Genomic DNA, 24,186 nt, shown 5'->3' with positions numbered 1-24,186 from the left:
CAGCTATGTAATAGACATTTGTGCTTCATTTGGATCAAAAGAAGCTAAAAAAATTACTGCAACATCAGATATGTGAAATATCCAGCTAAAACATTTCAGGCTCAGCGTTTAAAAGCAAAAATCGCAGACTTGTTTTTACAATTTTACCATTTCTCTGATCTCACCTTCATCCTTCTTGACTCAATCCGAGACTTGTAGCAGAACTCGACCAGAGCCACCAGCATGGCCAGGCCCAGCCCACCAATCAGGATGTAGAAAACTCCAGCTACATTGCTCAGACTGAGCGCGCTAGTTTTGTCCTATCAGCACAGAGAAGTGAGGTTAGAGACACCGAATCATGGTGCACAGAGGCATGACATCACTATGGTTTGAATCCAACTGTAAGCAAAAGGACAAAATTATTTTTAGAAAGTTTAAAATGGTCTAAAATCCCAAAGCTAAATACAAGTTTCTAACTAGGAAGACCATTATGCAGCGTTCAAAGGCTGTGATATTCTGACAAATGGAAATATAAATCCCCTCAGAGAATGTCTGAGATCCCCTGAATTATGGAATTTAATATGAAATTACTTTTGGGCGACATCCACTCAAATTTGAAATTTGAAATTTACTGCCTAACTGATAAGTTTGTAGTTTCCATTCAAAACATAAAACCTAATCGGTGACACCTGCCAGGAAAGTAAGTTTTAATTGTGCTTTGATGTTTTTGTACATCAGAGTCTATTTTGAGATATGAACAAACTCCTCTTTGTAAAAAATCATCACTTTTTCCCAGCTAATCACAATAAGGAAACAGTTAAAATAGTTAATAAATGCTAACAAATGTTAACAAATAACAAACATTAAAACTAATTAAAATGAGAGTTTGTCACTCCAAGAGTCCAATTCAACCATCTAGTCTTTAGCCCAATATTATCTGATATATAAATGTATTTAAAAGTCCAAATGTATCTGACCCTACTGAACAGGGCAAAGACCCTGCTAATGTTCATCTCCTCATGAAAAGAATGACCCTCTGTTGCCTCAATCATAGCCTTTGAACCTCCACATCTATTGATCGGTCACATGCAGCTTCATGCACGAAAATGCAAACAAAATGAGGAAAAAAAATTATCTTGAAATTCTTAACAAAAAGGTCTTATACTTCAATTCAGAGGTTCATTATATCTGTGCTGGTCTTCACGGTCATAGAAATGTGTCATTTATGAAAAATAGCTTTATATCACAATCTTTTAAAAAACAGACTCAGTTGGCGAGCTCTTGAATTTTGCACGTTCTTTCCTCACATGCATCGCTTGGTTTTTGGTGGGTGTGACTTAGCTTTTTCATCCAATAGCATGCAGCCTGTTAGAAAAAAAGAAAGGAGGAAATAGTGGGCGGGGCCTCCCTTCAACAGTAGGAAGTGGTGTGAGCCTATCAGTGGGATTTCCTCTCCACACTGTCATGTTAACCTCAACCAATCAGCTTCTGGGAAATCCCACCAAAAGACACTAAAAAAGTCAGACTTCTTAAAAACAAAGTCATCTGAATTTGTGTGTAACATCTGATGCAATAGTATAGTTCATTGATGCTTTATAGTTGTTAACCAGTTAGCTAAGAGATCATGTGAATGATAGTAGAAATCAGCTTGTTAACAGAGATCTTTTAACCAAATACACTGATTAGATACCAGGTAGGTTAAATTTTCTTTTAAGAATTGTTTCTGGGAATAAACAGTCACGGGTCATTTTTAAAGTTGTCCCTGCCATCACCCTTGTATTTACAAGTGTTTTACAGACTGCATCAATAAGATCAACAGCCTTTATAGGGACTTTTCTTTGTCCGTGAGACTTGTACATAATCAGTTGTCCTATGTAGTGGTGTTAAAGTATAGTAGTATAATATGTTACTGAAAAAACTCAGCAGCTGAGCTCAGTGAGCTGTGAAGCATGATCACTGCCATTACTGACAACGTGTAAACAAAATGTAGATAAACTCCAGAATTAATCATGTCACATTAAACATTTTGAAAACTTGAGGGCATTTTGGTTTTTTTTACATAATGCGAAAGCCTTCTGAATACAGCCTCTGATATGAATGGCTTCAATAAAGAGATGACAAAGATCAATTTTAGTAAATGAATCTCTATTAGTGGACACATCTTATCATCTCTGTATATTTTTGTTATGGAAAGTTCTCTCTACACTAAACTAATCCAAAGGGAAGGTGGAAATACACCAATCATCGGCATGACTCTCAGTGCTGCACTTTCAGTCTGACATTAAAAGTGTCTTTTCTCAACAGATTGATGAACGTTTTTCCACCATTTGTTAGTCACGGTCTGTTACTCAGCGAGTTCAGAAGAAGCAGGAGGTACATGACAGATTGGAGACAAAAACATCAGCATTTGTGTGTGGGAAGGAAAGGGGAGGAGGGAGGATGGGTGGGGGCAAAGCTGTGGTCATTTGCTTCAATTTAATCAAAGTTGGTCAGCAGCCATAAACAGAGAGAGAGAGAGAGAGAGAGAGAGAGAGAGAGAGAGAGAGAGAGACTCAAAGAGCGAGAGAGGAAGAAACAGGCAAATATATCTGCATTTATAAAAATCTGACATTTTACATCTGACCTGTGTGAAGGGAACGCAAACCTGCTTTAATCTGGAGCTTATCTTCCGGGCCTGATTATGTCTGTTTGACGGCTTCTTCTTTCTTTTTTAGCAGACAAAGTGTCTTTTTCAAAACTCTGTGACACTGTACAGCCACGAGCAGAGACTAAAAATACACATGTAAAAGTGGCACCCAAAGGCAGTTGGATGTGCGATTAAAAGTGATGTAAAAGGTCACATTTTTCAGCAGAGTCACTCGTCTGTCTGTCTGCGGCTGCTTCCATTGAACTGTGCTGACCACCAAATATTCTGGAGAACAGAAGGAAGGCTGAGCAGAGAAAAGCCTCTGAAGAAATCTGATGGATTTCCACTGATCTGGACTCATGAAAACCCCTTATCTCCAAAAAATGTCTGCTTTGTCAGAAATGGCTGAAGCCCCGCTCGTTTGCCTCCCAATTTGCATAAATTTGTCTTCGAGCTTGAATCACGTTTGGTAGGAAAGAAGTTCATAAAAAATACTCAGCACATTTCAGCGGCCTCTCAGTTTAAGTCAGGAGTACAAATTGGAGTTGTGGGGTTTACACATGCCATCAGGATATTAAAATGTTTTCATGTTTTAATATGTTTATCTTTCAGTTCTTCAGAATGGTCAACTGAGTAGCAGTGATACACTGTAAAAGCAAAAACAAAAATCCTCAATAAACCAAAAAAAATAATCAATTAAAAAATGACTTTATGACCTTGAATGAAAAGTTTGTCACTTTGCGACCTGCTTTCATACTTATAGGTGAGAAGAGACCGTTCATGTTTAACCTTCTGAGGCTTCAGTCACAGGACATACCATTATTCCTCAACCAGTTGGTGAGTAGTTGCTGGCAGTCACTGGTTTGGTTTCAAATAGGTCTACAGTGATGCGCCAAAAACTTTGTTGCAAATGCTTTAGCCACTTGCAGGTTGCTGTAATCACACATAGATTGTATGAATTTGTTGGGAAACAAACAGAAGCTGTTTCTGTTCAGTGTGAAATATGTGCCTTTTGAAATGTGTTGGCACAACTTTTGTTGGCAGCACCATCTTTGTGAATGATTTCACCCAGGAACAGTTAGCAAACTACAGCACTACTTGCCAAATCATTGGAAAATACATATTTTTCGCTGTCAAACAAGGTTTTCCAGGGCAGGTCCCTTGGCCTGTATTACTGAGGCCTTACTTTAAGGACTTGAGACAAACAGTCTTTGTGAAGGGGTAACAAAATATACCCAATGAGCACCTTAAATCTCACTAAAACATTTACTCTACTGAAAACACGTTTCCTGTTGTGTCCACTGGTCATTGTTTACAAGTGTAGTTTTATTGGAAGATCTAATACAGTAACCTTTCCATTAGGACCTACTCGGATCGAGTCATCACAGTTCGCCATGGTTTTCAGGGTTTTCCATTAGGTCATAGTGAGAGTACCTGGTACCAGGATCCCTTGGAACCCTGCTTGGCCAGGGTTCCAAGGGATCCAAGGAGGTACTAAAATGTGACTTTGTTAGACTGTATTCCACCAATTGGCTGGTCAGTAGTGTCACTCAGTGACTTATGAGAGTGTCTTGTTCAGGAAAATCAAAGCCCCCATTTATAAGAGCTGGCAACGAATGAAACGGCTACAAGAAACAACCCTGTGGTCCCCGAGTCTGACGAAGAGGCACAGCACAGCAGGTATATTTTTGCCTTAACATACACCTTTGTTGTAGCGCTCATGTCGCACATTAATTACATAATGGGACACGTGGATGCATTGCTATGGTGACAACCACACACATCAAGTAGTACTGGATCGTAATGGAAAACCAGTCGATCTGAGTCGAGTCGTGGCGAGTTGATCCAAGTCGGTACCAATGTAAACGAGACTTAAAAGGTTAAATTATTGTCAAATGCTAGCAAAGGTTTTAAGAGTTCGTTTTGACAGGTGCTTTTCTTTTTTGCTCTTCACAAAGATGTTTTACCTGCATTATTCTAACCACAAACAAGTACAATCAGGCACGAGAAAGCTTGCTGCTGATTGTTCACATTCATCTGCTGGTATCTATTTGAGTTTTGAAGAAGTTATCTACAGGTTAAGAGATGTTTAAGAAAAATGTATTTTCTTCCTCATGCAGGATCCTCACCCCAGGTTACCTAAACGAATTCAGTCACTGTGATGTAGTATGTATAAAGTGTAAAGGTCATGCTATATTACTGCTCAAGGCCAAGGGACAGTGTTGGTCCCCAGAAAGTAGTAACATGCTCTGTTATTGGTTTTGTCTTACTGATATCTGTTTATCTCCCTAAATGTAAACAGAATTTTTACAGGATTCATATTTTGAATTTAAACTGACTTTAAAACTAAAAAATACATTTTAATGCAGGACAATAAACAAACATTTGCTTTCTATTTAGCTGCAGACTATTAGCGGTGCCTTCACTTATAAAAACACTTTCTTCCAGGTAACTTTTAGCTCAAAGCATACCAGTCAATAAAAATGTGGAATAAAGGATCAAAAATATGAATTAGCTCAACTTTTTTGTTTTTACAGTGTAGCTGCTGGAGTTTCAGAAACTAATAAGGGAAGGGGGAGGGGATTGGGTGGGGTGGTGTAGGGGGTTAACCAACACATGACCTTGGGACCAGGCCTCAAGAACTGACCTTTCTGCCGGAGTCCTTGTGTCCACACTCCCCCTTGTCATACCACCACCTGTTTTTCAACTTGTCTAAGACGGCTTGTTCATTGAGCTTCAGTACTGCTAGGTTTACTGGGATTCTTCAAAGAACCATAAGAGGAAGGGAGGGGAATTGGAAATAACATAAATAACATTATGCACCTCCATGTTATCTTATGTTATTGTTCAGCTGCACAGCAACAGGGCTGCGATAGCTACAGCAGTAGCAGTGGTGGTGGCAGCAACGTTTTTAGCAAAAGTGACTTTAGCAGTACAGTAGCTGTGGAACACTACAGAAAACACCTCAAAAACAGCAGAAAGAAAAACAAACAAACAAACAAAAACAGGCACAATCACACGGAAAACTCTGGAAAATGTCAGCATCAAAGTGATATGCATTAATACTCCATCTAGCTTGGTTTAGCCTGACTCCCTACGTGCGAGATGTGTATTACTATATCACTTTGGGTAACCGGCAAGGGCTGAAAACACTCCGGGAACTTTGGGTTTTCTGAGAAAGAATGCGTCATAAGCTGTCTAAAAAAACAGACTGCATACTATAAACTGTAGTCTCTAGGCAAGGAAGGCTGAACAGCTAACTTTTTCTGGAATAAAATTGAACTGACAAAACTGACTGAAGGGGTATTTTATTAAGTAGGTTTAGTACTTATCAATTCATTGCTAGTTAGCCAGGATTTATTTTCTTCAACTCCATGAACAGACTAGATTTGTATGCTGAACCAATCAGCCACAACCTTTGAACCTTTGGTCACTAAAAGGCATTTATTGTCTTACAATTCAGTGTTGTTCCAGGAAACCCCGGGTCCTAGAATGGCTTTCCTCTGCTTTCATCAGCCCGACAACCTGTACTGCCACACTACAAAAACAACTCTAGAAAGCCTTAAGAAACCCAGACAGACATTGTCTAGGCAAGTCTAGATCCCAACTCAATCCAGCATCTAAACCAGGCATATAAACATGTTGAATCTGGGGAAGTCGCACCTTGCAACTTTTGAGTACTCTAATTATATACTGCCTGACGCCACAGACAACCTTCTGCCCATATGACATGTCACAGCAACCAGAGGTAGAACCACAAAAGTTGGTTTTAGTGTCAGGCTGTATATTTATATAGGTAAAACAGTCCACCTACCTATCTCTGAAATATTGTTCTTATCCATATTAGACTTGAAACACCTAAGACAGACGGTTGGGACGTATTTCACCAATCTTTTACTTTTGTAAATAAATTTACAGATAAATGTCCTATAGTACTATGAAAGACTACAGTATTTAAGCAATCAACTCCTAGACTTTAAATATGTAAATCAAGTTTTGCTGGTTCCTCTGGTATAAATGCAGGTAGACAACCTGAGTTTCCCAAAGGGTTCTAAAGCCCCATTCACCTATAAAGTGGCTGGGTTCATTGTTTCTCAAGGCTGGTCACTGGTCCAGTCTCTGGTTGCCCAAGTCACTTCTTTTGTTCAAGTCCAGGGTCGAAAACCTTTCTGTCACTGTGTAAACCTGGAGAAAATCACCATCTTCCTTCTACACGACTAAAAGTACTAAAAAGTACTGAAAGTAAGGTGGATGTTAGTCTTTTAGTACTGAAAGATTTTCTTTTGTAAAATACCCCATCGATCAGAAAGTAAGAATTCAAAAATGTCTTTGACAAAGAAGGTCACAGTTTTGATGGCTCTATCACCTCCTACTTATCTGTAATAATTTTCTGAGAAAGACACCAAATAGAAGGTTCCTGTAGCATTTCATTGGTGCCATCCGGAGTGTTTTAGTTAGGTAGCGAATTCTGGGTTATTGCCGGTTACCCTGGTGTGCCATTGCCTGTCGTTACCCGTTGGGGTTACGGTGATCTGACCTTGGAGTCCCCTCCCCCGGTGCCGCACTCTCCCTTGTCATACCACCATCTGTTTTTCAATTTGTCCAACAGGCCCTGCTCGTTCAGTTTTAACACTGCCAAGTTAACAGGGTTTCTACGGGGATGATAGTAACAATAAGGGATAAAAGGGAACCTGGTGTTAATGAACAGACGACTGCCACAGTGAAGATAGCAACATTAATACACATGTGTACCTATGACAGGCATGATATTATTAATGAATGGTACATAAAAACAACAGATTCACTGCTATTCAGCCCAGACCTTGTAACATGCTGTTTTCCTGCATCTTCCTCCTGCATTGTGAACATTACAATGCAAGTAGACCAAATACTTACAGTTAGAGAAAAATGCCATCATTTTTTTTAAATCAAATTTTCTGAACTGGGAAAATCTTCAGGTAATGCACACTAGTGACTGTCTGTCTGTCTACTTTACAGGACTCATGCAGTCTCTTTTGAATCTCCGAACACTGTGGTCTTTAAATGGAGAAACACCGTTGTCAAACTCAATTAAAGGTGTGATGCCCATTTAAATGTAATTAGTTAATAACCTCTGTCTCTCTTCCACAGCATGTTTTTATCCTGTTTTCCTTCTCTCACCACAACCGGTCACAGTAGATGGCCCCGCCCCTCCCTGAGCCTGGTTCTGCTGGAGGTTTCTTCCTGTTAAAAGGGAGTTTTTCCTTCCCACTGTCGCCAAAGTGCTCGCTCATAGGGGGTCATATGATTGTTAGGTTTTTCTCTGTATGTATTATTGTAGGGTCCATCTTACAATATAAAGGGCAGCTGTGGCTACAACTGTAGCTGCCTCCACCAGTGTGTGAATGTGAGAGTGAATGAATAGTGGAATTGTAAAAGTGCTTTGGGTTCCTTGAAAAGCGCTATATAAATGCAATCCATTATTATTATTATTATTATTATTATTACAAAGCGCCTTGAGGGCACTGTAGTTGTGATTTGGTGCTGTATAAATAAAACTGAATTGAATTAAATGTCATAAATAAGTATGCAATACTGAATGGAATATCAGTGCGGTGGTCTATAATACAAGAATCATTTAGACTTTTAAAGTAAATAACAATCAATAGTAAATGTTTGACAAACACTTTAATTTCTGTCTCTAATTATAAGTAAAACTGGTAAAAATTCCTGTTTGTGAGCATCTTTTCAGTGGTAGCATATGTTGACAATGGTCTCACTGGTTGGATCCCAATCCTCCAAAACAAGGCTAATCACTGCATTCATTATTTTATGAAACAATGGCACCACGCCGATGCCAATATGGCATCAGCTTCTCGGTTTAATTTGCATTGTCTATAGCTCATTCTTGGCTCTGACTTGTAAATGGCTGGCTTGATTCACTCATTCAACAATTGCTTCAGTGGATTGTGTTAAACTCAGCCATTAGTTGTAGCAGAATGACAAGTTTCTCAAAACCAAAGGAAAGGTAAACTGCACTTTAATATTGTCTGGGTCGAAAAAACAGAAAATGATTCCATTTTACTACTGTGCAGCAAAGCGCCACTTGCATTTACTTCTAGTCAATACCTGATAAATAAAGGCGGAACACCAGTCAAGTATTCAGGTGTAAATCAGTTCAAATTAAAGGGTAAATGTCTTTTAAATATAAATTTTGTGACATTGTACATGTCCTTGTTGTTCCCCTTTACATACCATAAATGATCAAAACTATAGTGTGGCAGAAGGCAGCAGATGATGTTGAACGGTACATGGTAAATCAATAAAATGATCAATGAGCAGCAGTAATTCAGTTTGAAATGTCAATAACAGATGATGTGATGAGTGTGAAAGCAGCAGAAGAGTTTTGTTCTAAAGTGCATAATTTAATTTAAAAAAAGATCTGTATAAATTCAGTGTGAAAAAACTCAGATTAAATTCAGATTAAAAATGTTTGTGAATCAGATGCTGAAAATAGTAATTTTACAAATTTGACATATCAGGAGAATCACTTACGCTGGGTTCAGACTAGAGAATATTCGTTTTTTATTTTGAAAAATCGTTGCTTTTCATGACTGAAACAGACTAAACATTGTTTCCGGATCATGAATGCTACCTTACTTTCAAGGCGTGCATAATGGAAGGAAGTGCTGATAGCTGTATGTCTTGAGTAATGGTGTGTGTCCACAGGAGCTACCCATTCTGCTAATTAATGACTTGTGGAGCTAGCTGTGCAAAGCTGAAAACTAGCTGTGGACTATCTAAATGAATACATATTTACTCCTCCCCTCAAATGTTTTCAGGAAAATGTATGTATTTTTTCGAGGTTTTAACCTCTCTATTTGGTATGGTCTCATCATTCCCAGTGGCCAGAACAAAGTTTATCTTTTATTCTGATGTGGTCAGAACAAAATCAAAAAGTCTGAACCCAGCGTAACTGTTCACAGAAGTGATGCTTGAGTTCACACTGAGAAGATTCCTGCTAAATTACATTTCATGTCTACACACAGCTATGTTTGGTCAGATTGGTGGTATTCCTAATTGTTCAGGATTATCTCAGTTGGGATATCAAAGAAGCCAGTCCTACAATCCAGAAATGAGTTAGTATTTGTGCACTTCCAATTCCCTTGTCGCAGTCAGCAGGATTTTTAAATGGGACTGTGGTTGATATGAACTTCAGAGATTTTTATGTTTTGTTCTATAACATCAAGTACATAAGTAAATATTCATTTCATAAATTTTGAAGGTTTTACTTTAAGTCTTTGAAGCCTATGGACCTCATTATGCCCACCAAAATGTGTAAGTATCCAAAACTTTTATTTCCCACAGAGCTTATTTAATAGTCTAACTCAAAAATCAAAATCTGTTTTGCTTTTTAGCAAAGGAATCAGGGTGACGCTCACTTCCAAGTCAGCCTACAAAAACCCATCATCCCCGTGGCACTTTATTGTAGAAAATCACCATTTTGGCACAAAAAACTACCATTTGTTTGAATCCTATCAACCAGATTCTGTGAAAACTGTGAGAATGTCATTTGGAACAAATCTTGCAGAAACACAGTCATGGTTAAGGCTCAGAAACAGTGGCTGGGAAACAGCAGAAGGATGATGAGCAGAAAGCAGATTGAATGAAGTCGACTGATGATTTTTTTATTGTCATCTGTTCGTACTAAGAGCCGGTCAACCCAGAGAGAGAGAGAGAGACTGCTCACAGAGAACTCAAGAGCTCATCTTTTTGATGTGTAAAGTTGATTATACAATATGCTCAGCATTCAATGGGTTTAACACAACTGTGTTGCTAAGCAACTGATGACAAAAACTCAACCCTTTATATTTTTTTAAAAAAAATGTTGATTTGGTGCTTCCTGCATCTACAGCAGGGAGCAGAGGTAAATACATACCACCTTCTCTATGAAAGCTGCATTTCAAAGTGACTTATTGATCCATCGATTGATTGAGTCGGATCATACACACAGATTATTTTCAGGGATTAAATAGATTCAAAACTCAAAGGGAAAAAAATATCACATTCCACATGGTGCAGTCTTTGTTCTTCTAGTTCGTCTGCCTTTCTCTGACTCTGGGTTGGCCGTAAATTGCTGACATGAAGCAGAGAGAATGAGAACAAGAGGTTCTTTCACTGAACATCTGATAAAAACATGGACTGAGTTCATTCATGTATGAAACAAAGAAAAAGGAAGAACGTGACTTTATGCTGCTGTCAGGTATAATTAAAACTCACCAACTCCACCTCAGGTTATATTTTTCAGCTCAATTTCTGTTTTGTTTTCCTCTTCTGTGGACAAAAGCCATGTTTTTCAATTCACCTTAAATGGCTCTAAACCAGCAACTCATCTGTTATCAAATGTAACATTTATATGGGAAAAAATTCATTAAAATTTTACATGTCAGGTTGGGCTCATTTGTTCAAGAGTATTGCTTGTTTTCCTATTTATGTATTTATGTATTCTTTACTCCAATCAGCCTCACAGCTGTAGCCCTGCTGTCCTACAGTAGTGACACCATCTTGCAGTTCAAACAGCACACGTCACTTGGGTCTCTTTCAGTGATACTCCTTGTGCCTGGGGACCCAGCTCTCCTATGGGAATTACACAAAACACATCTGGGACTCTGCTCTCTAGCAACAGTAATCTCACTGTAATACAGGAGTGATAAAACCTCACATCTGGGACCCAGATCACTGGGGGAGGGAATATTTTGATTTCTATCACAAAATTAGGCAGTGATGCTCCTTATGGATGGGAATCCCATTGCCCAGAACAGAAGAATCACCACAGCCCTAATTTCTAATAGATGTGATGCTCTTCATCTACAGGAATTATGCTTATCTGCAGGACTGACAAACCTCAAGCCTACAAAGACCACTCTCTGACAGGAGTGATGATGTCCTCCCTGATTGCTACACCTTACATCATGCTTTGCAGTGGAAGTGACACTCCTGACAGTCTGTAATGAAAGTGAGGAAGGCCAGCTCTAGGAGCAGCCATGTCTGATGTGAGTATGGCTCTTCATGCTCAGAAATACTGGTCTGCAACAGGAGTGATACGCCTCACACACTGTAATGGGAGCAATGCCCTTGATACACAGGAATTCCACCCTTTAGCAGGACGGATGCTAGTGGGGGTGACAAACGTCAGAGACTAGAATGTATGTGACTCCCTGCATGATGCTAAAGAGTAAATGGAGTAATTCTTTAATAGCACTTTTCTACTCTTATACACAGGCCTATTTTTCAAGCATGGGAACTCTACAGTCTTACAGGAATAATACGACTTACATCATGCAAGGATCTTGCTTTCTAGTGGACGTCATGGAAAACTTTTAAGTGTAAGAATACTGGTTTGTAAGGGAGAGACAATCCAAACCAAATGCAAAACTTTAAACTGTTCATAGTTCAATATGAGACTTCAGTTCCAGAATAATCCTTATTTACTTCAGTGATCGTCAGCAAACTGCCATATCTGATAAATAAACATGAATGAGGTTCATCGAAGTGTTTATCTTAAAGCAGCGTTTTACCTGACAGCAGCAAAGCTCAAAGACTGATTGACAGACACAGAATGAGATTCATTAGGATGTTACTTTAGATGTCAGGATTCTGGTGAATGTAGAAGCAAAGACGGGCAGGTAGGCAGTCGGACGGGCATAACAAATGACAACAGACAGCAAAAAGGCCGACAGGGCAGCATCAGGCAGACAAACACAGATACTGACAAAGACAAACAAAAAGAGAGAGACAAGACAGACAAAAAGACAGATTAAGAGACAGACAGACACACAGACACACACAGACAGACAGTAAACAAGTCTAAAAGTCTAAAAAGCTGTTCTCTGGGGTTAGACTAGTTTTCATGTTCCAATCATGAATACCAATTTTGACATTTAATTTTCATGTCTAAACACCTGGATCTGCTCTGTGAATGCCAGCCAGTCATCAGGTTTCTGCAAAAACAGCATCCAGGTTGATGAGTTTGAAACAGCACTCTGTGCTGTGCAGAGGTCATTTTGTCCCCAAGTCTCCTCAGTCTCAGTTCCTAAGAGTAAATTATAAAGTAATTCCACTGATTATATAACACCAATATAGCCATTTATTTTTATTTCCCTCTTCTGTAAAACTTCTACTTAGCCATACTTCAGAGTCAAACATTGACATTTCAGTCCCACTATGTGTATCACAAGCTTGTAAAATTAATACATTACGAAGATTGAAGCAGAAGCTCCCAAGCTTTTAAGCTTGTGACCCAAAGACAATAACATAAGATATATGAAAGTTGTTCCATGAAGAAGCTATTCTTCTGCTTGCATTGTTTCATTTAAATAGCCATGCGACGTTCAAAGAGGATAAATTATCCAGTGATTCACAACACAAGCAGAAGGTAAAAGTTCTTTACTCTCCAATTAATCATTTCACAATCCCTCAGATTAATCTTGTGACCCTCTAAGCAGGGCTGAACTCTTGATAAGTAGCTCACTTTATACAAACTAATTAAAAGTAGCTCCAAACTGAGAAACTGTCACAGAAAAATCTATTGTGCTTATAGCCAGTCAGCAAACTATAAATAGATCCTTTAGTGGACATCTTCCAAGTTCTTCCACCTCTGATACACTTAGTGGGTTTTGCTTATAATTCTATAAGACTTTGACAAAATTGTCTATTATTGTGACAATCAGACAAAAGCAGCCCTGCTAACTAAATTATTTTAGCTATAAAACAAAACTTTAATGCAAACTTCAGCTTTCCTGCCCTTTTTATTTTTCCCAGAGGAACTAGACATGCCGGCATCCACACACCAGAGAGCGCTGGAAAGACTGGCTGAAAGTTTTTAATAGTTGTAATTTGTATTTACTACATTCCAATATTATGAGACCATGATATATAATGTTTTTAAAAATACACCCCAGTGTGATACGTTTGCATGCAGTGACCTAATTTCCCCACAAAAAAAGCAGACAGAACAAGACACCGACATTAGTCCCACACAGACTATCCTCTATCTGGAGATTCAGAGTCTACCTGAGGGGGGATCCTTTAGGCGTGGCCACTCCATAGCCTTTAGAGTCCAGGTTGCCTCCTACTTTCATGGTGTCACAGGGCTTCCTCTGCTCGATGTACTCATTCATGGAGGACTCCAGCAGGTAAGCATATTTCCCTTTTGACTTTCTGACCCGTATCACGCCTTCACTAGTGCTCTTGACGAAGACCGATGGGTCTGCACTCCGCATGTACGACCACATCTTCTCGAACACTGCAATCTTTGACCGCTGGTGGAGGAGCAGAGAATATCTATGTGTTATTGTGCTTGTAGAAAAACATTCCTTCTCAGACTGCTGCCTTGACTACAACGTCTGCACTTCTAGAAATGTGCCCCCACCCTGAAGAATTCTTTAGTGGAGCCTCCATCCAAGGTACCATAGGCAATCTCTGTTTGCTTGGCCAGGTCCTCTGCACTCTCTATGGGGGACACCATCCTCTCTACGGTGAGGAAGGCTGCCAGGTTGGCTGTGTAGGAAGAGATGATGATGAGGGTGAAAAACCACCAAACTCCTCCGACAATTCGACCTGAGAGAGACCTGGAGAAGACAAGAAGGGGAAGAAGAGCAAGGAAGATAAATTTTCCATTTCAGGCACAGCAGGCAGGGTTAAAGGGGTGTACTGGGGATATTTCAGCGTCCTTCCCATTTTCTTCAATTATATTCACTGTGACTGAACCAGGAACAAAGCCGACTATTCATTGAATTTTCAGAAAATGCAATAATAAGTGATTCTGCTTCCACCTCACTCTGTTTTCCAAATCTGTTATAACAAATTATTTCAGTTATGTAGATGATACACAAATGGTGTCTCCTAATAACATTATCAATAGCAATTGCTGGCACGTCTCTGCGCAGAAAAAAATCTGCGTTGCGCACAAAAAAAAAAAAAAAATCTAACCTGAAATGAAATTAAAATAAAAACTTTAACAATTCTGTTTTGCAGTGTTAGTCAGTGACTGGCTGCTCCCGTGTAGGATTAGAATGATGCCACCTTATCCCATAGTCCAGCCAATGATGCGATTCACATTCGTATATACGCAGCTGATCAACGTCATTGACAGGCTATGACAGCGTCCTTATGTGCCGACGCCGGTGTTTTAGCGAGCAAAGCGGCTGATGTGGAGTGAAGCCACGTTAATGACAACGTGTACAACCATTGGAGACGTGAGCAGGACAGACGGAACAACTGATGGAAAAAGTGTGGACTTTATAGCAGTTTTTAAATTGTGTTGATCGGCCACGTAAAACCAGAGTTATGATAAAATATCTGCAATGTTTGTTTTTCTTCCTGAATACTGTCGTTGTTTATATTTACTGCTGGAAGAAACGGTATAAAATGTGTTTTATAAGGAAAACGCTCGAAAGCATGTGAACAAAGACAACACCAAAAAAAACCCAGCCTTTCCTATTGGTCAAAAAATGTACCATGTGGACCAATCAAAAAATGATATGGCAACATGGCATTTAGTTGTTTAGGAAGGGGGAAGTTTTAGGAGTGACGGCGGAGTTTTGAGATGTGAGAGATTTGCGATGTTTAGCGCAAATCTTGTGTAGTTAGTGTGTAGTTAGTGTGTAGTTAGTGTGTAGTGTAGTCAATAGTGTTGTTGTGTGTGTCAGAACAATGAGGCGCCTGCTGAGTGTTACAGGTGTTACAGCAGTGATACATCTGCTGCTGTCAGGCCTGCAGGTATCAGGCTGTTGTTCTCCATCTCATAGTGGACAGAAATTATTTTTTGGATTTTTTTGGAGCGGCACAAATAGTTTGTGTGGCATCAGATTTGATGCAGAACAGCTGATTGTTCTGCAAATAGTTTGAAATGTTTGTTTAAAAAAACGTCTTGGCTGTATTTTTAGGTAAACAGCTGCAAAAAACTTTGTTTGCAAAACTCAGTTACTTTTTTGAAGAAGTAACTATATAATTAATTGCCCAACATTGGTCATTATTTACTGTATTTTCCAGACATAGTTACAGACACTACAGTTGTGTTTTCAAAATTGGAGTTCAAGTTATTTTTACTTCCAATAGTGTTAACATGCTACACAGGTCATGAACAAGATTTTTTAAAATTGTCATTGTAAGTGGGCTAAAGCAGTTAATTAAAAGTAGTCTAACATAAATGCTGTAATTTGATTATTTTAATGAACCATGTAACTTGGATGGATTGGATGCTGGCGTGACCACAGTGCACACGTCTGCTGTCGCTCACAGTGGTCCAAGGGACGCTCAGGGAGTTTGTGTGTTCGCTCAGACACATGAAACATTAGAGAGAACAACATTGGTTGTAGCTAAACAAAAAAAAGACCATATGGCATAAAAGCTCTTGTCCCAATCCTTTACCGAACCAGACCAGGTTAAAAACACAAAATAAATTGCACTTTAATATATTCTGAACCTTTCAAATCCCAAAGGTAAAGATCAGTTCAATCATTAGCGGATGATAGTTGATGCTTGTCTGATGCATTTAGCAGAAAAATTAAGCCAGACTCTTTCTCATCAGCCTGTGTACACAAAAGCCTGTTTACATGTGATTGTTCCTGCAAACCATACATGCTTCTGGTGAGAATGGCCATCATTTTTTAAAGTTATTAAAGTATAGAAAACAGAGTTTATGTAGCTATTTCTTGTCAGAAACATATATTTTCTCTAGTTTTTACCAGGGCCTGGTGGCTACATTACATTACTACATTACAAGCCATCTGCAGAATGCAATTCATCAAAACTGAAGAACATGCTCCTAGATGTTTTGATAAAACATGTATAAAACAAATATGAGAAAGCTCCCAGTAAATATTTAATAGCATAATAATTAATAATAATTAATAGCAATTATAATCATATACAGAATGTACTATAGAGTCTGGGATTAGGAAACTTGTAGTTACTACAAAGACCCAGTCACTTTTAAGTAATCCACCTACTGAATATTGACATTTTTCCAATATTTGGGAGTGCATTTTAGTCTTTTTTGTTGTTGTTTATTTTATTTATCTCTCTAGTGTTATGTAACACCCATACTAGTACCCGGTTGATCTGCTTTTGGCTTTTTGGCCACAGTGATTTGGGTCCATATTGACATGATACCATCACACAGCTGCAGTAGATTTGTAGGCTGGACATCCATGATACAATTCTCATGTTCTCATGAATTGAGCTCTACTGCCTCTGGGGTCCTTCTGAAATGAATTTGCTGTTTTCAAGAACCTAGTTTGAGTTTGAGACCCTGCCATCCTCAAAGTTACTTAGAAAACCTTCCATCCTCATTCTGTACAGTTTGAACTTCAGCAGGCTGTTTTGACCATGTCTACATATCTAAATGCACCCAGTTGCTCTCATGTGACTGGCTGATTAGACATTTGTGTTAACGAGCTGGTGAGTGTGTTTATGCATGTTTATGCATTCTCAATCACGACAGTTAAAACGGTCTCTGCACAAACTTTTTCTTCTTTAACCAATAGTATGTACCTCTAGAAAATTGGAAACAAACCCCTGGAGCATAAGTGCCACCAGATGGAATGCCTGTTCTAATTTATCTGTCCATGTGTTTTATATTTATAAAGCTTCTTTCAAATAGTATCTGTCTCTGCATATTCATGACTCATAGCTGGGATCAAAAGTCAGCATTTAAGAGCTGTGTGTAAAACATAACTTGACTGTCAGAGTTAAACAGATGCTGACATGCAAACAAATACTCTAGCTTCAACACTTGCATCACAGATGACAGTCTGGCATAAAAATGCAGGTCAGATGTTTTCTCTCTCTGTGTAACTCTGGCATGCATCACCTTAATGAAACAGACATGAAAAAGAGGAGGGAAGAGGTTCACACATTTCAGTTCATAAGCTGAGTCATCAATAGTGAATCAGTGGCAATCTGAGACCTGGAGATATTTGCATGGGTCAGATGACAAAAACTAACTCATGCTGACAACACAAGCAGAAGGTTCAAAGGCATGTGGACCAGGACCGCAGGCCTGCTTACTCCTTGAGAAGTAAGCAGTACCTGGCCCATTGTTGCAACCGTACTAAGAGCTACATCATCATTAGGTTTGTGCCAGGGTTTTCCTTTAATATTAATTCTGTCCATTATTTTTTGGGACAGTCATAGCCAGGAGGACGGGTCCTTAGAGTCACCTATCTATTTTTTGCAGATGATGTGGTTCTGTTGGTGTCATCTGGTGGTGATCTGCAGCTCACGCTGGCACAGGTGAGCAGAGTGTAGAGCAGCAGGAATGAGAATTAGCTTCTCCAGTGTCTACTCGAGATCAAGGATCAGTTTCAGAACAAATCAGTTTAAGCACCTCAGAAAATTGTTCATGAATGAGGGGAGAGAGGAACGGGAGACTGAGAGATGCCTTTCTGTTGTGGTAAAGAGCAAGCTGATTGTAAAAGCAAAGTTGTTGATTTACCGGTCAGTCTACATTCCCACCCTCACCAATAGTCACAGACTGAGACTTAATATTCAAAATAATACTGCATATACAGGGAGTGCAGAATTATTAGGCAAATGAGTATTTTGTCCACATCATCCTCTTCATGCATGTTGTCTTACTCCAAGCTGTATAGGCTCGAAAGCCTACTACCAATTAAGCATATTAGGTGATGTGCATCTCTGTAATGAGAAGGGGTGTAGTCTAATGACATCAACACCCTATATCAGGTGTGCATAATTATTAGGCAACGTCCTTTCCTTTGGCAAAATAGTCAACAGGGTCGCAAGAAGCGTGTGGAAAAACCAAGGCGCAAAATAACTGCCCATGAACTGAGAAAAGTCAAGCGTGCAGCTGCCAAGATGCCACTTGCCACCAGTTTGGCCATATTTCAGAGCTGCAACATCACTGGAGTGCCCAAAAGCACAAGGTGTGCAATACTCAGAGACATGGCCAAGGTAAGAAAGGCTGAAAGACGACCACCACTGAACAAGACACACAAGCTGAAACGTCAAGACTGGGCCAAGAAATATCTCAAGACTGGTTTTTCTAAGGTTTTATGGACTGATGAAATGAGAGTGAGTCTTGATGGGCCAGATGGATGGGCCCGTGGCTGGATTGGTAAAGGGCAGAGAGCTCCAGCCCGACTCAGACGCCAGCAAGGTGGAGGTGGAGTACTGGTTTGGGCTGGTATCATCAAAGATGAGCTTGTGGGGCCTTTTTGGGTTGAGGATGGAGTCAAGCTCAACTCCCAGTCCTACTGCCAGTTTCTGGAAGACACCTTCTTCAAGCAGTGGTACAGGAAGAAGTCTGCATCCTTCAAGAAAAACATGATTTCCATGCAGGACAATGCTCCATCACACGCGTCCAAGTACTCCACAGCGTGGCTGCAAGAAAGGGTATAAAAGAAGAAAAACTAATGACATGGCCACCTTGTTCACCTGATCTGAACCCCATTGAGAACCTGTGGTCCATCATCAAATGTGAGATTTACAAGGAGGGAAAACAGTACACCTCTCTGAACAGTGTCTGGGAGGCTGTGGTTGCTGCTGCACGCAATGTTGATGGTGAACAGATCAAAACACTGACAGAATCCATGGATGGCAGGCTTTTGAGTGTCCTTGCAAAGAAAGGTGGCTATATTGGTTGCTGATTTGTTTTTGAATGTCAGAAATGTATATTTGTGAATGTGGAGATGTTATATTGGTTTCACTGGTAAAAATAAATAATTGAAATGGGTATATATTTGTTTGTTGTTAAGTTGCCTAATAATTATGCACAGTAATAGTCACCTGCACACACAGATATCCCCCTAAAATAGCTAAAGCTAAAAACAAACTAAAAACTACTTCCAAAAACATTCAGCTTTGATATTAATGAGTTTTTTGGGTTCATTGAGAACATGGTTGTTGTTCAATAATAAAATTATTCCTCAAAAATACAACTTGCCTAATAATTCTGCACTCCCTGTACAAGCAGAAGTTAGCTTTCTCTCTCCCATGGAGATGAGGAGCTTGGCTATTTGGGAAGTCGTTAGAGAAGGGCTACCAGTCCTCTACATCAACAGGAGTCCGTTCAAGTGGTTTGAGCATCTGCTTGGAAATCTCCATTGGGAAGAGGCCCCTGTGCAAACCAAAATTATATCTCTCAACTTCTTAGGGAATTAAAGGTCTTGGCATGTTTGCTTAGACTGCTGCCTCCACAATCCATAGAATCCAATCCAAGAAGCAAAAGATGGGTGGATGAAACATGACCAAATGTAATATGAACAACAGAAGGAGAAAGCTATTCCTTAAATTTATTTTGAGAAATGTCAGCAACTATTTTAAAGCATCAGGTATGACTGGCGATTTAAGATTCCCATGACCACTAAAATGAATGTTATGACTCTCTAACCATTCATTTAGACAGAGGCTTGAATTAAGTAAGGCAAAATAACTCATTAGGGGCGCTGTTAAGATGATTGTCAACCACAGGATTTCATTGGCAGCCTGGATCCAGAACAGAACTGGTCCTAGAACAGCACAATTACCCACACATATACTGGTACGTAGCCCTGAATTGCCTACCCCCAACAGGGAACTAATCCCCACCCAGGATTACTCCAAAAATAAGAAAGGCAAAATAATAAAAGAGTGCCCAACGGAAAAACTTAAAAAGCTCAGCTGGACACTCACCTAACTTAACTGGGAAGTTGTGGTTCTCAAAAGGTGACAAAGCAAGATAATCAAAACCAAATCCAACTTGAAACTCCCTTTTCAAAGATCCCGGGCGAGCCCCCACTTGTTACGTTCCCCTAAAAGGGTCCAGGCAATGAGGGGGAAGTAACAAGAAGTGTCCAGGTCAGAAAAAGGAGTCAAGGAGGCAAAAGGGTTAAATTAAATAGTTTTATTAGAATTAGCTCAACTAAAGGAGACGGACAAGCCGCTATCACCATTTAAGGAAAACAAACAAAACTCAAGCGTTGGTCAATAAAGTAAAAAGTAAGTCAAAAAGAGAGAGCAGCTCACTAACTGCAAATACACCAAACGCACAACTCACTAGCTGCAAACACACTAATGGCACTCTGGCCCAGAGCTCACCTTTTCCTGGGCTTAAATCTCCTTGATTACTGACAAGAGTCAGCTGCACAAAAGGGAAAGGTGGCACCTCAGGCAGAAGAGGTGGTGGGACACGCCCACACAGGCACTTTCAGGAGGAGGCCCTGCTAGGGCCGTAACATTATGGTATTATTAACGGACATCCAGTGAGAAAGGTCCAGCCCTCTCATAGGTCCATGTACACAGCAAGACATGCTAAAGGTAATGCCAAGAAGAATCGTCACAACTGTAAAAGTCTGATTGAGGCAAAAGTGCGACTATAACTGCCTTCTTATACAACATGTATAAGATGTTATCTGTATGCAACATACAGATAACATCTCATGAAATCTGGCTTAGGGATCATGAGGAAGACAATCACTGTAATGGTTCAAAATACACACACAGTGACACACTTACATACATATGAGGACACGCACAAGCGCACAGACTGTAGCAGATCCAAAATAGAAAGAGCCTCAGGCCTTAATGCAGCGGTAACATACAACAAACCCGGCAGCATGTCACACAGAATCGGCCGCATTTCATGATACATGTGTGCATCAATAATGCAGCTGAGAGTGTATCATAAAGCTGCGTGTGTGTTCTCGTGTTTGCGAGGTCCTCTGTAACAGCACTCATACAGATTTCACAGAACGTCTTTGTTTGGTTCGTTTCAATTTTTAATTCTTAAAAACGTTGCACTCTCCACTGACACCAGAAAAATAGTAAAGTTGCTCCAGTAAAACAGACACAAACTGCTCCCGTGTGGGATACCTAATTAATAAGTGAAATTAAAATTACAGTGATCATTGAGACCTTTTGGCTGATCATAAAATAAAGTAAAACAAAAATAAAATAAATGTGTAATACAGAAGTTAAGAAAAATGAATTACAGGAACCGTTTCGAACATTTTGGTTTACAATAAAATTGCATCATTGCATCACAAAATGGCAAAACCCCAATATTTCACAAAAGCATGTAAGGCGCTAGAAGATAAGTAATTACCTGGGAGAGATGTCACAGCCCTGCTGCATAAACGCTCCGAGTGAGAACCACAGAGAATTAAAGATGCCAAAGTCATTGGTGCATTCTGGGGTCTCCTTTTCCTTCTGCTGGTTCTGGTTCTGCCCCTGAGCCTGGGAGAACCCTAACAGAGGAAACAATCAAAAATATAAAAGATGAAGGTTCGGTTTCTGTTGTTACAAGAATAAACGTAAAAAAAAAAGACATATATGCTGAGATACCTGGAGAGTGGGTATGTTCTGCGGATGAAGAGGCCTGAGCTCTTCGAGAAGAAGAGGGAGCAGTTTCATCTTCATCATCAGACTCCTCACCGTTCCATTCGTAAGGACTGAACCGACTCACCTGTTTAAGATAAAAAACAAAACAAAAAAAAACAAGGATCCTCAGTTTAACAGTAAACTTAAAGAATTAGATGTCACTTACTCTTCTAGTCCTAACAGCCTTTGGAGTCATTTCTACAGTATGTGAAGCAATCAAAAATCATTTTAATGTCACTGACTAGGCTTGCACCAGCTCCGTCCACCCATCCATCCATCCGTCTTTCACAAAGTATCATGTTAGCTAACATTAGTTAAAAGAAAGCTTTCTTTATCCAGTCTGCCCAGTCTCACCAGGAAGAGCACCACGCTGACCCCGATGTAGGCAAAGACGATGCACATCCAGATCTCGTAGGCCAGCGGGTCGAGGAAAGAGAAGACGCCCGGTTTGGACTTGGTAGGTTTCTTGATCATGATGGAGATTCCCAGAGACATGAAGGGTTTTGTGAAGTCGATCACCTGCTCTCGCACCAGAGTGATGGTCAGCGGGGCCACTGCCATGTCCGCCTTCTGCAGGAGGAGAGACACAAAACCCTTTGCTAAAAGAAAAGCATCTGTATGTATGGAAGCACATTATCATATGTCCACAACAGATATCCAAATTTGCAGTTTTTCTCGATTGCTTAAACACATTTCTTGAAACTATGCCTCGTATTCCCAAAACAGTAAAAACAAATCCATAACGTCTCACCCAATTTCCCAAACGTATTTTCAGGTCAAAATGAAGCTCTACACTTAAAACCAAAAACCATAATGTTTAATGTGATATTATGGTTTTTGGCGCAAGAGCCACAATGTCACATTAAACTTAACTCCGAGGCGCTCATAACATAATTTGGTTTTCTGTGTGAATTAATTTGCCAATTGTGGATTGTGGGTTCAAGGTGTTATGGTGAGAAAGTATATTCTATTTTCGCTTAAGGTTTCTGTGACATAATTATAACAGACTTTTTGTAATTATTAGGTGCATGCATACTCACACAGGCCACCTTATTAATACAACTGTGAAATCCAAAATCTGCCATAGGTTTAACTTATACCTGTATATATTGTCAGAAAGGTGATTACTGGACTCGCATTAATGCACACTTGAAGAAAAATGAGGTTGTAACCTGTGTGTTGTGGGGTTGCAAATTCAAAACAAACATCTTAGGATCTTTTTAATCCCATAAGATCTGGAAACACAGGTTTTATTTAACAAAAAAATGACTGATTAACCATTAACAGTGCCTGCTGTTATTTTAAAATAATTTTATGTGATTTCAGATAAAATGCAGCATTCAAGTCCATCCCAGCCATGCCTTTATAGTCAAGGTTTCTGCTTGAGTTTCTCTCTGAAAGTCTGCTGAGAGTGTTTGCAAAGTGATCGGGGGAGCAGGGCACAAAGCTAAAGGATGTAGCTGCCATGATGACATTAAGAACTTCAAAATTCTTTAACTACAAAGTGTATATGTATTGCATTAGGTCAGTAAAAGATTTTTATGCTGCATCCATTAAAACAGTCAACTATTACCTGTGAGTACAGATTCCACTGAAGGGATGCCATAATTTTCATCATGCATTTACTGGCCTACTGTGAGAAATTGATCATATATATATATATATATATATATATATATATATATATATATATATATATATATATATATATATATATATGATCAATTTCTCACAGTAGGCCAGTAAATACCAAGGGCCTATATATATATATATATATATATATATATATATATATATATATATATACCCACACCCAGCACGCCCCTGCGGGCGGTTTATCCTTCAAGCTCGGGTCCTCTGGGAGCTTGAGGGTCCTGCGCAGTATCTTAGCTGTTCCCAGGACTGCGCTCTTCTGGACAGAGATCTCCGATGTTATTCCCGGGATCTGCTGGAGCCACTCGCCTAGCTTGGGAGTCACCGCACCTAGTGCTCCGATTACCACGGGGACCACCGTTACCTTCACCCTCCACATCCTCTCGAGCTCTTCTCTGAGCCCTTGGTATTTCTCCAGCTTCTCGTGTTCCTTCTTCCTGATGTTGCTGTCATTCGGAACCACTACATCGATCACTACGGCCGTCTTCTTCTGTTTGTCTACCACCACTATGTCCGGTTGGTTAGCCACCATCATTTTGTCCGTCTGTATCTGGAAGTCCCACAGG

The 24,186-nt window shown here is 39.7% G+C and overlaps 1 protein-coding gene across 4 annotated transcripts in view; it reads right to left on the bottom strand.

Moving 5' to 3' along the window:
- LOC308387672 (glutamate receptor 1-like) overlaps positions 1-24,186 on the bottom strand; it is a 108,869-nt gene that overhangs the window by 9,173 nt on the left and 75,510 nt on the right. For 3 of the 4 annotated variants that reach the window (XM_080867884.1, XM_080867886.1, XM_080867885.1), the window contains 7 exons: positions 22,322-22,537; positions 21,932-22,052; positions 21,693-21,834; positions 14,016-14,214; positions 13,658-13,905; positions 5,253-5,367; positions 165-299 (listed from right to left, as the gene is read on the bottom strand). In XM_080867884.1, coding sequence (XP_080724010.1) covers positions 165-299; positions 5,253-5,367; positions 13,658-13,905; positions 14,016-14,214; positions 21,693-21,834; positions 21,932-22,052; positions 22,322-22,537 — 1,176 coding nt within the window. Of the gene's footprint in view, positions 1-164; positions 300-5,252; positions 5,368-7,142; positions 7,258-13,657; positions 13,906-14,015; positions 14,215-21,692; positions 21,835-21,931; positions 22,053-22,321; positions 22,538-24,186 lie in introns of all 4 variants that reach the window. The other variant, XM_080867887.1, reaches the window with a different exon arrangement.

Source organism: Rhamphochromis sp. 'chilingali' (assembly GCF_963969265.1).
Source record: "Rhamphochromis sp. 'chilingali' genome assembly, chromosome: 19".
Classification (NCBI taxonomy): domain Eukaryota; kingdom Metazoa; phylum Chordata; class Actinopteri; order Cichliformes; family Cichlidae; genus Rhamphochromis; species Rhamphochromis sp. 'chilingali'.
This window is presented reverse-complemented; position numbering and strand designations above follow the sequence as displayed.